The sequence below is a fragment of the Salvia splendens genome, chromosome 9 (genome assembly GCF_004379255.2).
Source record: "Salvia splendens isolate huo1 chromosome 9, SspV2, whole genome shotgun sequence".
NCBI classification, from domain to species: Eukaryota; Viridiplantae; Streptophyta; class Magnoliopsida; order Lamiales; family Lamiaceae; genus Salvia; species Salvia splendens.
This window is the reverse complement of record NC_056040.1, coordinates 20,945,216-20,959,889: the sequence shown is the minus strand read 5'-3', so window position 1 is coordinate 20,959,889 and position 14,674 is coordinate 20,945,216. Positions and strand designations below refer to the sequence as shown.

The window sequence follows — 14,674 nt, the reverse complement described above, 5'->3', positions numbered from 1 at the left end:
AAAAAAATTAGAGTATTATATTCAATTATTTATTCCACCTCAAAATTCAATGTTAGATCCGCTATTGACTATATTCACATTTAATTAATTTGATTAAAAAAATAAAGTTTAAAATTTAATTCAATCAAAAGATTCAAACTCTAGTGTTGTATCCAACGTAGACTTCTAAATCAAATGAGTAACAATTATTTTGTGAGAATGGACTATAGTGGGATTCCTCGCAATACTTCCTAGCCATAGACTGCATACCTTATTATGATAACATAGATAACACTCACATGCCTCATTATACTATCTGCCTGCTCATTTTTGTATATATGATGAGTGCATGTGATCTCAAGCCACAAAATTTGCATATATGCAACATACCAGCCTCAACAAAAGTAGAGTCATGTCTTTATTAGCATAATATAAATATCATCAACATTAAATAAAGTAATCTCTATTACTACTATATATGCCATCACTTGCTTCACCCTATATATATTCTCTCCATTTATCTCTCTCTCAACCTCAAAACATCACACCAATTTGTTTTTTAACTATGGTTAGCAAAAAACCCAGGGTGGTTATAATTGGCGCCGGAATGGCCGGCCTCACGGCCGCCAACAAGCTGTACACAGCCGCCGCGAGCTCCCTGGAGCTCACGGTGGTGGAGGGCGGCTCCAGAATCGGTGGGCGAATCAGCACCGCCGAATTTTCTGGAGACCGGATTGAGCACGGCGCCACGTGGATCCACGGGATCGAAGGCAGCCCCCTTTACGAAATCGCCGGAGATACAAACTTGCTCATCTCCGATCAGCCGTGGGAGTGCATGGACGGCGCTCTCGGAGATCCCGTCACGGCGGCGGAGGGCGGCCACCTCCTATCCCCGGCCTTCGTCGACCCGATTTCCCGCCTCTTCACCAGTCTCATGGATTTCATCCTCGGAAAGGCCGATATTCAATGCCTTGTTAACGGCGGCGATCTCAGCGTCGGTTCCTTCCTCCGCCGCGGCCTCGCCGCGTATCTGGAGAAGGAGAAGAAGGGTATATCTGTGGGGAGATGGAGCAAGCGATCGCTGCAGAAGGCGGTTTTCGCGATGCACGAGAGCATACAGCGGACCTACACCTCCGCCACCGACCTCTCCAGCCTCGACTACAATGCCGAGAAGGACTACGTTCTCTTGCCCGGCGAGGAGATCACCGTCGCCGGCGGATACTCCGGCATCATCGACCATCTCGCCTCCGTCCTCCCGGACGGGGTCATCCAATTAGGCCGAAAAGTCGAAAAAATTGAATGGGCCTCGTCCTCCTGCGAAGGCCGCCCCGTCGTTCTGCATTTCAGCAACGGGACGGCCATGTCCGCGGATCACGTCATCGTGACAGTGTCCCTTGGGGTGCTCAAGGCTGGAACCAGCAGCGAGGGATGGAATCTGTTCCATCCCTCGCTGCCCAGCTGCAAGGCCGGAGCCATTTCCAGGCTCGGCTATGGCCTTGTTAATAAGGTGTTTTTGCATCTTAGCCCGAGTTACCGTGACAACGACGGATTCCCCTTCTTGCAAATGGTGTTCCATCCCTCGGATTCCGAGCTGAGGAACCCGAAGGTTCCTCAGTGGATCCGAAGGACGTCGTTTCTATGCCCTATTTATAGCAACTCGAGAACTGTCCTATCCTGGTTTACAGGACAGGAGGCTCTCGAGTTGGAAAAGCTGACCGATGATGAGATCATCGGCGGCTTTTCGAGGACGGTGTCGAATTTGTTGCCATCACAACAACATAATGAAATCAGCCAGAAATTCGATGAAGTGTTGAGGACACAATGGGGGAGTAATCCACTGTTTTTGGGATCATACAGCTATGTGGCAGTTGGTTCGAGTATAGATGACATGGACACATTGGCTGAGCCGCTGCCGAAATACGGCGGCGGGGATTCAGCTCCGCCGCCGCTGCAAATCCTTTTCGCCGGCGAAGCAACGCATAAAACGCATTACTCGACAACTCATGGAGCCTACTTCAGTGGCCTCAGGGAAGCCAATAGGCTGCTTAAACACTATAATTGTATTAATTGAAATATTTTGTTTGTTGCAGTATTAGAATTTTTTTAAGTCGGGGAGTTTTTATTTTGGAAAGTGTTTTTCTTGGATATTATGGTTATTTAATTTTTCTTTCTCTACATTCAATTTGGAAAATATCTTTTTAAACCTTCTTCTCTGTCCTTGTAAAAGATGTTGGGGAAGGGAGCAAAGAAAAGGAGAGATGGGGAAGCATGTTTCAATTTCATATGTGGTGAATTGAAATTAATGAAGCTTCGTTTTCAATATTTTTGAATTGATTCTTTAATTGAGATTAGTCTTGGTTTATTAGTATTACTATTGATAATTCTATGTGACAAAAGTACTTTTTGAACCTATGCTTTTATTATTCTGGAACTGATTCTTTAATTGAGAGTTGAATACCAAATAAAAGAACCGTGTGATAAATTAGATAAGATTGACTGTTACTAATATTGTTTGGTTGAATAAATGTTTATGTTATTTATTCTCAACAAGAGGTTAGTTTTGGTAACTCAAAATGTTTAATAGAAAATCAATGATGGGATAGAAAAGAGTAAAAGAGGACGTTTTGAATCTCATTTTGTGTAGGTTTGATGGGCTGTTTTTTAAGCTATGGGAGAGGACAGGATCCGTGAAAATCGGCTAACATTTTCCGTCTCCATACCCCCTCCCTCCATTTTTGTTTTTGTGGGGTATCTTCAAACTTCTTTTCCTAATTTTTTATTATTGTTTTAAATCATTATTTAATTCGTGCATTACATAAACGATTAGTTCAGCTAGTCTAGATTAATCATTGACTTACATATAAGTTGACCTAATTAGTTTGTTAAAAAAATGTGGAATCTTGGACATCATCATTTGAGGGGGTACCCCTCTTTGTATATGACCATGTTTTAATTAAAAGTGTAATTCCATTATAATGATAACGTGTGTGTCTAGTCATATGGAGTAGGCTTGTGGCAAATTGTGTAGATTTGAATTGTTATTAGGTTATCTTGATAATGATATAATTTAATAAGGTCTGTTTCGAATTTGGTAAGGAAATTGTCAATTCGAACATAAATTTGATCGGCAACCTTCAAATCTAAACATGATCCGCATGCATACAATACAAACTTGTTAACGATACAACATAACATGAGTGGTACGGCATAAACAACATGATAATGACATTAACCTGACTTGCACGATAAAAATATAACATTGCACGACTAAACCTGATTTACATGAACTAATATTTTTAAATGAGTTATCCAGACTCAACCCAACTCGATCTATAGGATTCTAACGGACGAACCTCAGTACACGAACTCAATAAGGCTCGAATCAAACTAATTAATTTTGTGTGTGTTTGTGTCAATCAACCGTCATAATCTCAAGAGTGACTTTATAAAAAAGTATTTATATCGTTAATTATTAATAAATCTCCCTAAATATATCAATATCCTCCCAATATCAATTTGTTACCTGGCATTGTGGCCTTTCCTGCAAATCATAACCTAGTAACAAATCAACCAATTGACATAAAGTTTCGGCCACCTTTTCAATAATTACTAAATTGACTGGAGATTTCTTTTCATGTTAGCCATTAATTCATCAACAAGTAATTTATGTGGTGATGAATGCATAGTCGCTGCTGCTTATTCCTCAGGTTAGAAGCATTGTTTTCAATTAGTACATCAATTACAATTTACAATAAAGGAAAAAAATACCACACATTATAAGTATGTAGGACAATAATCGAGTGAAAATCCTAAAATTAAAATGGGAAGTTGGAATCCATTTAAAGTATTCCATTCAACATGATGATATTTAATAAGTACTAGTATGAAATATGGACCATTTCTTAAATACTAACTATGGAACCGAAAGTGTGCCTCCCACATATATACTACTCCATTTACAAAGTATGTAGGACATATAAGTGCACATTTTATTTTTATCTTTCTTACTTTACTATTTATATATTAAAATTGGTATTCCTTTAAAAATATTTATGTTTTTGAGAAAAAAAAATTAGTTCACATACGGGTATGCAAGTAGAGAGGCAGAAATTTTATACTCCATTGGGGCCAAGAACACATTGCATAGTTCCATCAATATGACTTTTATATCAAAATATCATCTAAAATATTAAAATTTATATGTTATTTACAATTTCTGTACATTAATCTTGGAACCAAGCATTAGAAAGAAAGGGAAATTAGTCGTGACCCATCAATTTTAAGTTCTAACATGAGATAAGTTTCGAAATTCTCAAATTTAGTTACAAATTATATAAACAAAATAAAATAATTAAAATTTCTTATAAAAATTCAAAATTATTAGGGGTACGTGGACTCATAATTACATTTAACTTATTTTACTCATATTTTATTGTTGAAGTAATATAAGTAACACATAGTATTACACTAAATTTTTTACTCAATGCTATACTAGTACTAGTACTAAATGCTATTTACTCCAAATATTATGCCGCAAACATTTACTCCAAACATTATTATTCACTTTCTTAATATAGAATACTTAATGTAATATACTACTACTACTACTACTAATTCATTCTTATTCATTCTCTTAGAATAGTTCTGCATTTTGTTTTAAACACAACTTGATGCCTTGCTCCAAATATTATGCCGCAAAATCAAATGAATATTCCCTACTAATATGCATACCCATACAAGGCCAGATAATAGCATAAATCCACTTCATTTCTACATATTCAACAGAATGATGTCATTGTCACACACAAGTCTTGGAGCACTCACTCACATGGTCTTTGAATTTCTGAAGCTCAGCCAAAACTTCATCTTGAGGTAGGGATAGAAGATCTGTCATACGCCACATCTGCAAAACAAAACGTAGCATAATGCGGGATGAGTCAGATTTAAAGCCTATCAGGACGAGACGGCTGGAAGATGTGTCAACTGCCAAACAGTATGATACCTGAAGAGTACCACCCCCACCGGCGAATTCCCCATCATCAGATACACTAACAATTGTCCATGGATCATCAACATTCCAATGGAAGTCAACAACCTTATCCCTGAAACTCAAAATAACCACTATTTAAGAAAAAAAACAACCTTATTCCAATGCACGCATTCGATATGTTGTAATTATCCTCACAGTATATCATTCATATATAAAACACAGCATCACACAAGAGTAACAGAAGTGCATAATAGTTATGGCCATTCACCTGTGCCCAGCATGTTTGAAAAACAACCCTGCTGGAGTATCAGGGTCTGACCCTGTGTCTTCCTTCTGACCAACCTGTGTCGCAAAATAGCATGCACATATCAACCAAAGAGTGAAGTAAAAACAAGAAGCATTCTTTTTCGGCACATGGTTTTATGCAATGTTTTTAGTGCGTTAATTGGAGATAGAATAAAGTAGAGAGGATGGCATTTCCATTTTTAGAAATGTGTCGCTTTGAAATGGCATCCCAAAATGGAAAAAGCATCACTTTGAGTGGGACGGAGGGAGTATACAGTATTTATATTGCAAAAATATCACCTAAAATCCTCATAGTCCCAGATGTTTAACAAGCCATCTTCTGCACAGCTCCCAAATACAGAGCATTTGTCAGGTGACAACTGGGATTTCCAAACATTTAATTGTATTAGGATAAGAAAACATACTATATTCATTGTGAAAGGATGTGATACACTTATAAGAAAATGAAATACCTGGACAGAGAGAACAGCTGCACTGTGACCTGAAAATTTATGGACAGGGGCACTTACTCCACTCGCTGAAACATGCACCTGAAAATTTACATATTAAAATCAACATAAGCATATTAAAATCCTTACATGCCCACTTAGAATATAATTCTCATCATGCGAATTCCAATCAATGCAATGAATATCAGCATCGTGTGCCTTCTCAACCTAATAGTTTGAGCAACATCTTAGGGTAAGGAAGAAGTAAAATGAACTAACAGAAACAGCTTTACTTGAAAACAACTACCAAAGAAAACACATATTCAGGAAGATACGATGCATAAAAAGGAAAACTTCAATAGAAACACAACTATTTATTTGACCAAAACCTTGAGCTCCCTCCTTAACTTTCACCATGAAACAACCAGATACATTATATAGTTCAACGATTTTGGAAAATTAGGAGGCAGTTTTGATTGTCTAATGAATTACACTCGAGATAAACTACACTACTTTGATCTACTTCAGATCAATCAAATCTCTTTATTGGTTATGTTTTGAAACTGAAAGACTAATTATGAATCAGGACAAGCTGACTCCCAAGATCCAACTGCTGTACACAGACTACTAGTTTCTGAAGCTAAAGAAAAGACAACAAGCATGCAGATAAAAAAGAAATCAAGAAAATATCCACCCAACCTTAACAACCGGATCACTTCCAATCCTTGCGTCCCAAAATATCAAACAAGAATCATCTCCAACACTACAAAATTGCTGAGAGCTACAAAGTGCAACGAATATGACACATCAGCAAAGAGAAATCGTTTACTAACACTTACTAGTATGGAGTAGCAGAAACATAATAGAACAGACACAATTTAGAGAAAGAGAAAGGCATCTGAAAGCAATTATTAAAGCACATGCAAAAAATTAAAAACAAAATATTAGTACTATGAATTAATGTAATAGGTAAAGAGAAACATAAATAGGTGTATACATACAATACTCATCATATCATTCAATATCAAGGAGTATTACCTTGATGGACAAAACTGAACATCCTCAACTGTATCAGTGTGGCCTTGGAAGATCCCGCGTGAGCCAACTGTAGAATTATCAGCAGCCTTTATGATTGAACTAGCAGACTCAGCAGATTGGGTTCCAGCATTGGCAAGTGTTGAAACATGATCCTGAATACTCCACAACACAACAGATTTATCCCTCCCTGTAAAAGAACTTGTAATTATAATCTTTAAAAAAGAAAACCCCCAAAAATTATGTGAAAAAACTCCGTACCTCCAGAGAGCACAAAGGGTTCGGCTCGGCACATTGCAAGAGCAAATTCTGCAATGTCTTGGTGTCCTGATAAGACCTGATATATGTGAAAAGTTTAATTTTCAATGTTCTTAAAATCATTAAGTGTGGAGAATACAGAAAGGTAATCAAAATAAAATATATAGAAATTCTCAATTCTAGTATGAAAAACAACATGGTTCCAATTATTAACAACTCACAAACCAGAGCAGAGAATCTAGCATCACATTACTAGACCAATGTAAATATTCAACTCGGGAAACATTATAAGACCCAAGTAAAACATTAAACATATTAGATAGTCAATAAAGAAAGAACCTAACATTAAACATTATAAGACCCAAGTAAAATAATTAATTAAGCACCAAATCTGGGCGAGACTCCTCAGCTCCAAGAATAGCTCGCCGATTAGGTTGTGCCTCCACGTCCCAAATAAAAACCTAATATAAAAAAAATTCAAGCAAAAGATCAAGCAGTTCTTGGGTAAATAAATTTCTAAATAATGTGTATCAAAAGAGAAGATAAACCTAAATAACACTTGCTACAAATACACTAATGTAAAACAATATGCAAAGAGTCAGGACAGATGCCTGGATACAAATACAGGGTAGGGTACAACAGAATCAAGTTCCATATTGAATATAAAAACATAGAACCCATTTCAAAAGCAAGAAAAGAGATAAGTATATGATAATTTAAACCAAGATTTTAAAATTATACAGGCTCTTGTTAAGTAACGTGCTAAAGACCTTCATGTGCTGCTTAAGCACTTTTGACCTCATTAATGGAATTAACTACAACTGAGAATTATAGAAAGTTCACCTGCTCAGACAGGTAAAGTGTTGCATGCATAATCCACATATGTGCATGCAACAATTCGCGGAATAGCCGCGTTATGCAATGAAGGAATAAGGGTCGTATGCGGATAATAATAGGTCCACATGGACGTCCGAGCTGGCATGGGAAAGAGGAGTACGTGAGTTCGCTGAGCAAAGGCACAGGGGAATATAGGCGGATGCGGTGTGCATTGCGTGAACTATAAAAGGAGGGACCACACTCTCATTTTGTTATGTTAGTTGTGTGATTGTTGATTTGGGCTAGGATCCGTGATCCGTAGCAGTTCTGAGTTTTCATTCTCATTGTTATCGTGGAGTTATTGCTTTGTTGTTGCTAATTGTAATTCCTCTTTTGCAATATACATTCGATTTCCCAGATCTATCTATCTTAGCTCGATTACTCTGTTGCGTGAAGTTGTGTTGCTTGCTTTTGCTGTGTGATTTGCAGTGATCGTTGCGGTCTCGCTGGCTTCGAGCTCGAATCGCAACAAGTGGTATCCAGAGCTACCGGTTCTCGGTGAAATGACGCCGGTGAGCACGAGGGGATCGACAGAGGCGGAGAGGAAGGTGATGGAGTCGGAGAGGCGGGTGATGGAAATGATTGTGGAATTGGGTCAGAAACAGGAGAGAGCGGAGCCGAGAATGGAGGAGATGATGAAAACGATTGTGGCGATAAACGTACAGAATCAGACGGCGGGAGTGAGAGGGGAACGGGAGGTCGTAGGCGATGGTGGAGGTAAGAATGAAGGGGGAAATGATCTCGGCCGATCTACTCGGTAAGAATTCCCTAAGTTTGATGGAACTGGACTAGAAGGTTGGGTGATGAGATCGGAGTTCTTCTTCGAAATCGCGAAGGTGACGGAGGATAGGGAAAAGGTGAAAACAGCAGCGCTGCACCTAGAGGGGAAGGCATTGCAACGGCACCGGGGGTTTGTGAGTTTGCAAGGGGAAGGAGCCTACGCAGATTGGGGTGGATATGTGAGAGCTATGTCAGCGCGGTTTGGGACACACGCCTATGAAGATCCATTAGCTGATCTGAGAAATTTGAGGCAAACCAATTCGTTGCCGGAGTACATGGACGAATTTGATGAGTTATACCCGAGATCAAAGGTGTCGGGAGAGCAGGCGCTCAGTTTCTTCCTGTCCGGGCTTGTGGATGAGTTACAGCTGCCCGTGAGGATGTTTAAGCCGCAAAGCTTAGACGATGCTTATGCCTTAGCCAAGCTGCAGGATCTCACTGTCAAGGCGATGCAGAGCAAGCCTAAAGTGAGCCAAGGGGGAGGTTCGCAGGGGAGCAGTTACAGTGCGAATAACAAATCACTGACGGTGACTACCACCAACTACAAGCCGAGTGGAAGTACGGGCGGCTATGGGAGCATTAAGGAGAGTGATAGAGGGAATTCAACGAGACCACCACTTAGACTTCCAAGTAAGGAAATGGATGAGAGAAAGGCTAAGGGCCTCTGCTTTTGGTGCCCAGAGAAATTCACACCGAATCACCGCTGCTCTAAAAGGAAATCCTACGTGATGCAATTGCTTGAGGAATTGAAGCAAGAAGAGTCTGAGGAGCAGGAAGAGGAGGATGATTGTGAAGCTGCCCAGGACTTGCAGCTATCTTTGCATGCTATGTGGGGAATTAATGGGGAAAGAATTATGAGGATGAGGGGAGTTTGTCAGAAAAAATACCTTAGAGTTTTGGTGGATACAGGAAGCGCGCACAACTTTTTGAGCCACATAGCTGATAAGATCAAATGCAAGTGGACACAAGTAGCACCCGCAGCAGTTGAGGTAGCCAACGGGCAACTACTGCAGTGCACAAAAAAATGCAAGGAGTTTCAATGGGAAATGCAGGGTTCTAAATTCACTACTGAGGTTCATGTTATTAACTTGGAAACCTATGATTTGATATTGGGAGTGACTTGGCTATCTACATTGGGGAATATTGGCTGGAATTTTAACACACTCAGTATGGTGTTCAAGTTAGATGGTCAGTTGTATCAGCTGCAGGGAGAGAAGTGGAATTCTAAGGAGAAGCAGCTCAATTGCATCCAACTAATAACTCAAGAGGAGGTCTCTGGTCAACCAGTAAAAATGAGCCAAGTGGTGACAGCGGTGGAGGGAATTACTTGGCAATGTAATGGAATAGGTAAGGAAGAAATGTGGCCTGAGTTGGAACAACTACTTGAGGAGTTTGCTGAGATTTTTGAAGAACCTAAAGGCCTACCACCACAAAGGGAGCTGGACCATAAGATCATTCTGAAGGAGGGAACTGAGCCTATCAATGTGAGGCCCTATAAGTATGCAGCTCATCAGAAAGATGCTATTGAAACAATGATTAAGGAAATGCTAGAAGCCGGGGTTATAAGGAACAGCAAGAGCTCTTATGCTAGCCTTATAGTCTTGGTGAAGAAAAAGGATAATACTTGGAGAATGTGTGTAGATTACAGGGCTTTGAATGCAGCCACTGTGAAGGATAAATATCCTATTCCTGTGATTGAAGAGCTGTTGGATGAGCTAGGAGCGGCTGGTTGGTTCACAAAAATTGATCTCAGGTCAGGTTATTGGCAGGTCAGGATGAATCTGGAGGATGTGCACAAAACTGCTTTTAAATCCCATGAGGGCCACTATAAGTTTATTGTCATGCCCTTCGGCTTGACAAACACACCAGCTACTTTTCAGAACTTGATGAACACCATATTCAGGAAGTACTTGCGGAAGTTCGTGTTGGTATTCTTCGATGACATATTGGTATATAGCCGAAGCCAAGCTGAACATGTTGGGCATCTTAGGGTGGTGTTGGAGTTAATGAGAGAGCATTCTCTTCTAGCTAAGAGGTCCAAGTGTGTTTTTGGTGGAAAGGAGGTGGAATTTTAGGCCATATAATATCAGAGAACGGGGTGGCTACAGATGAAGCTAAGATTAAGGCTGTCAAAAACTGGCCTCAGCCTAAAACGGTTAAACAGGTTCGGAGCTTCTTGGGTCTAACGGGGTATTACATGCGATTTGTTCAGGGCGATGGTGCTATAGCAAAGCCTCTGGTGGAAGTTATCACAGGGTCGACCTTTGAATGGACAGAAGCAGCCCAGGCAGCCTTTGAAAAGTTGAAATTCTTGATGAGTTCAACCCCTGTTTTGGCCTTACCGGATTTCTCCAAGGACTTTGTGGTGGAAACTGATGCATCTGGGGTGGGAATAGGAGCAGTATTGATGCAAGAGGGGCATCCAATTGCCTTCATCAGCAAGGTATTATCTCCTAGGTATCAGTCCTTATCAGTGTATGAGAAGGAATTATTGGCTATTCTCTTGGCCGTGAAAAAGTGGTATCACTATTTGCAATGCAGAAAGTTCGTGATTATGACTGATCATCAAAGCTTGAAGTACCTTTTGGAGCAGAAACTCACTACACCTACACAACAAGCTTGGATGGCTAAGCTAATGCACTTCGACTATGAAATTAAGTATAGGAGAGGAGTAGAGAACTCTGCAGCTGATGCCCTCTCAAGAGTTCCTGAAATTATGGTTTATGCTCTCACCTCTTACATCATTCCCTTGGAACTCATAGCTAAAATCAAATCTACATGGGAGAAGGATCTGCAGCTACAACAGGTTATCTCAGAAAAACAGCAACACCTAGAATCCCATCCGAAATTTAGTTGGCAGAAAGGGGAGTTGAGGAGATATGGGAAGTTAGTGGTGGGAAATGACATCCAGTTGAAGGCACAAATATTGGCAATATTTCATGAGTCTGCTCTAGGGGGGCATTCTGGGGGGCATTTTGGGGCTCTGCCTACTTATAAGAGGCTATCAGCCTTACTATATTGGCCTAAGATGATGAAGGAAGTAAGGGAGTTTGTGAGGCTCTGTGTCGTTTGTCAAAGATTCAAGGCAGGAAACTCTCCCCCTGCTGGGCTACTACAGCCATTGCCTACTCCAACTTCACTCTTTACTGACTTAACTATGGATTTTGTGGAGGCTTTGCCAACTTCTCAATGGAAAAATGCCATACTGGTGGTAGTGGACAGGCTGAGCAAGTACGCTCATTTCGTGGCAATGACTCACCCTTTTACCTCTAAACAAGTGGCTAAAACTTTTATGAATTCAGTTTTTAAGCTTCATGGGATGCCACTAAAGATAGTCAGTGACCGGGGTGCAACGTTCATGAGTGCTTTTTGGGCTGACTTCTTTGCCTTGTTGGGAGTCGATCTCCTGTACTCCACAGCCTATCATCCGGAGACAGATGGCCAGTCCGAAGTAGTTAACCGATGCTTGCAATGCTATTTAAGGTGTTCAGTTGGGGAGAAGCCGCATTCATGGCATCAATGGTTAGGTCTCACCGAGTATTGGTATAATACCTCGTACCATTCGAGCATCAAAATGACTCCCTTCGAGGCTCTGTATGGGTATGCTCCACCTCTACATGTGCCGTATTTGCCCGGGGTTTCACGGGTGGAGGCAGTAGATATTGCGTTACGGGACAGAGAGGAAATGATTTCAGTGCTCAAAGCGAATATGCAGAAGGCTGCGGACCGGATGCAAAGGCAAGCCAACAAGCACAGGGTGGATCGCGAGTATGAAATTGGTGATTGGGTGTGGCTGATGCTGCAGGATTATCGACCAGTGTTGTCAAAAACGCGCCCGGGGCGCGCTCGGGGCGCGGGTTGCCATGATCGAGGCCGGCTTCGCCCCAACATGGGTGAGCCGAGCGAGATACGTGGGGCGCCGTCGGGGCGCGCTCAGGGCGGTTGGGGCGCGCTCGGAGCGGTCGGGGCGACTGGAGCAACTGCTAGGGCGACGATGGCCGTGAATCTGTTTTGTGTAGAGGGAGGAGAAATATGACTTGTTTTCCTTTTTTAATACTAGTACTTTTAATATGGAGTAATATTTTGATAAAATCGAGGCATTACACCGCCTCTTTGCCCATTAAATCATTCCAACTTTTTACTTTTCCTCTTTTCTATACTTCAACTTTTTACTTTTCCTCATTTCTATACTGCTATTAATTTATTATTTCTTCCAATCTTTCATCTTTCCAAAATGACTCTATTATAAAATTGAACTTTAAAAATATTTTTTTTCCTGTTATGTAAATATAAGTATTTTTATTATAGTGAATTATCTTTAATCATTATTATTACTAATATATAAATAATAAATAATTTTGCGCCCCGATTCGTGGGTCCCTCGCCCCGGCGCCCCATCGCCCGCGACCCGGGGTCCAGCCTCATCGCCCCGGACCGACCCGCGACCCTAACAACACTGTTAACGACAAAAGTCCATCCGAGGCAAGCAACATAAATTTGAACCGAAGTTTTTTGGGCCATACCAAATTCTGGACAAGATCGGCAAGGTGGCTTATAGGCTGAATCTTCCTCCATCAGCCACCATCCACAATGTGTTCCATGTTTCTCTACTTAGGCCGGCTTCTCAACCTACTGGTCCGGTGCCCAACCTACCTGCTATATCTCACATTAAGGATGCTCTGCCGCAAGCTATACTTGAACGAAAAATGGTGAAGAGGCACAATCAAACTGTTACTCAGTGGCTCATACATTGGGAAGGGTATCACCCGCGGATGCTTCGTGGGAATATGCGGATGAAATCAAAGCACGTTTTCCTTGGTTCCTTGAGGACAAGGAACCTTAAGGGGGATATTGTTGCATGCATAATCCACATATGTGCATGCAACAATTCGCAGAATAGCCGCGTTATGCAATGAAGGAATAAGGGTCGTATGCGGATAATAGTAATAGGTCCACGTGGACGTCCGAGCTGGCATGGGAAAGGGGAGTACGTGAGTTCGCTGAGCAAAGGCACAGGGGAATATAGGCGGATGCGGTGTGCATTGCGTGAACTATAAAAGGAGGGACCACACTCTCATTTTGTTATGTTAGTTGTGTGATTGTTGATTTGGGCTAGGATCCGTGATCCGTAGCAGTTCTTAGTTTTCATTCTCATTGTTATTGTGGAGTTATTGCTTTGTTGTTGCTAATTGTAATTCCTCTTTTGCAATATACATTCGATTTCCCAGATCTATCTATCTTAGCTCGATTACTCTGTTGCGTGAGGTTGTGTTGCTTGCTTTTGCTGTGTGATTTGCAGTGATCGTTGCGGTCTCGCTGGCTTTGAGCTCGAATCGCAACATAAAGTCGTTGTATGTTCTTTTGAGCTCCTCGTTCAAGAACAGGCCCCCAGCTGCAAAAAAAGGAAGTTGAAATATTTTGATAATAATTAAAACAGAGGCATTTGAAGTAAGACAGAATTCAAGAAAACACAAGGCACCAAATGTGAAATTCATGAGGCGTAAAACCCTAAGTTTGGGAGACGTAAAACTTTTTTTTTCTGAGCAGTAAATGTAATTGCGGGATTAAAGATAAACAAGATATAGATTCGCAGAAGTTGCTGTGTTCAAGAATGCGCCAAACAGAAAAGGAGCAAGTGCTAAAGGCGTACCGGCAGGAGAGAGAGGGCCAGGTAAGATTGTGAGAGGCGATCCAATCATAAAGCACGGGGACGAGCTGTGCTTCCAGTGGTTATAACCCTCGTTAACGGCGGGCTTCCTCTTGTGGGAGGCAGACGGTTTAATTCTGGAGGGCGTTCCGGCGGCATCTTTGCCCTTGCCCATGGAGGATGTCGTCGATCGCTTCAGCCTCCCGCGCTTCCTTGGTGGAGTCCTTTCCATTTTCGACTTGTGTTTGTATTTTGGTTCCCCCCCTTTTTTCTCTCTCTCTCTTCTAATTTTGATTTGATTTTCTTCATCCGCTCCTCACTATTTAAAGCACCTCACTAACTAACTCGCATTTCATGGAGTAACCGTCATTTTCT

At 41.2% G+C, this 14,674-nt stretch overlaps 2 protein-coding genes across 2 annotated transcripts; one reads left to right on the top strand and one right to left on the bottom strand.

Annotated features, from left to right (window-relative positions):
• Positions 1 to 466: 466 nt before the first annotated feature.
• Positions 467 to 2,154, top strand: LOC121746455 (probable polyamine oxidase 5). Its single transcript, XM_042140294.1, has one exon. The coding sequence runs from the start codon at positions 545 to 547 to the stop codon at positions 2,048 to 2,050; it is 1,506 nt and encodes a 501-aa protein (XP_041996228.1). The 5' UTR covers positions 467 to 544; the 3' UTR covers positions 2,051 to 2,154.
• A 2,479-nt stretch (positions 2,155 to 4,633) lies between these two features.
• On the bottom strand, positions 4,634 to 14,539 carry LOC121747415 (WD-40 repeat-containing protein MSI4-like). Its single transcript, XM_042141451.1, has 11 exons — positions 14,303 to 14,539; positions 13,905 to 14,044; positions 7,383 to 7,457; positions 7,000 to 7,075; positions 6,742 to 6,928; positions 6,403 to 6,484; positions 5,728 to 5,805; positions 5,555 to 5,634; positions 5,238 to 5,311; positions 4,982 to 5,081; positions 4,634 to 4,882 (listed from the first exon to the last, which is right to left on the bottom strand). Exons 1-11 carry the CDS (start codon positions 14,529 to 14,531, stop codon positions 4,870 to 4,872), a joined length of 1,134 nt encoding a protein of 377 aa, XP_041997385.1. The 5' UTR covers positions 14,532 to 14,539; the 3' UTR covers positions 4,634 to 4,869.
• Between the last annotated feature and the right edge of the window lie 135 nt (positions 14,540 to 14,674).

Coding starts and splice junctions, on each gene's coding strand:
- LOC121747415 (XM_042141451.1), bottom strand. CDS start 14,531: ATGGAAAGGACTCCACCAAGGAAGCGCGGGAGGCTGAAGCGATCGACG. Junction 6,929..6,999: donor ACCCTTTGTGCTCTCTGGAG/GTACGGAGTTTT, acceptor GTTCTTTTACAG/GGAGGGATAAATCTGTTGTG. Junction 5,635..5,727: donor CAGCTGTTCTCTCTGTCCAG/GTATTTCATTTT, acceptor TGGAAATCCCAG/TTGTCACCTGACAAATGCTC.
- LOC121746455 (XM_042140294.1), top strand. CDS start 545: ATGGTTAGCAAAAAACCCAGGGTGGTTATAATTGGCGCCGGAATGGCC.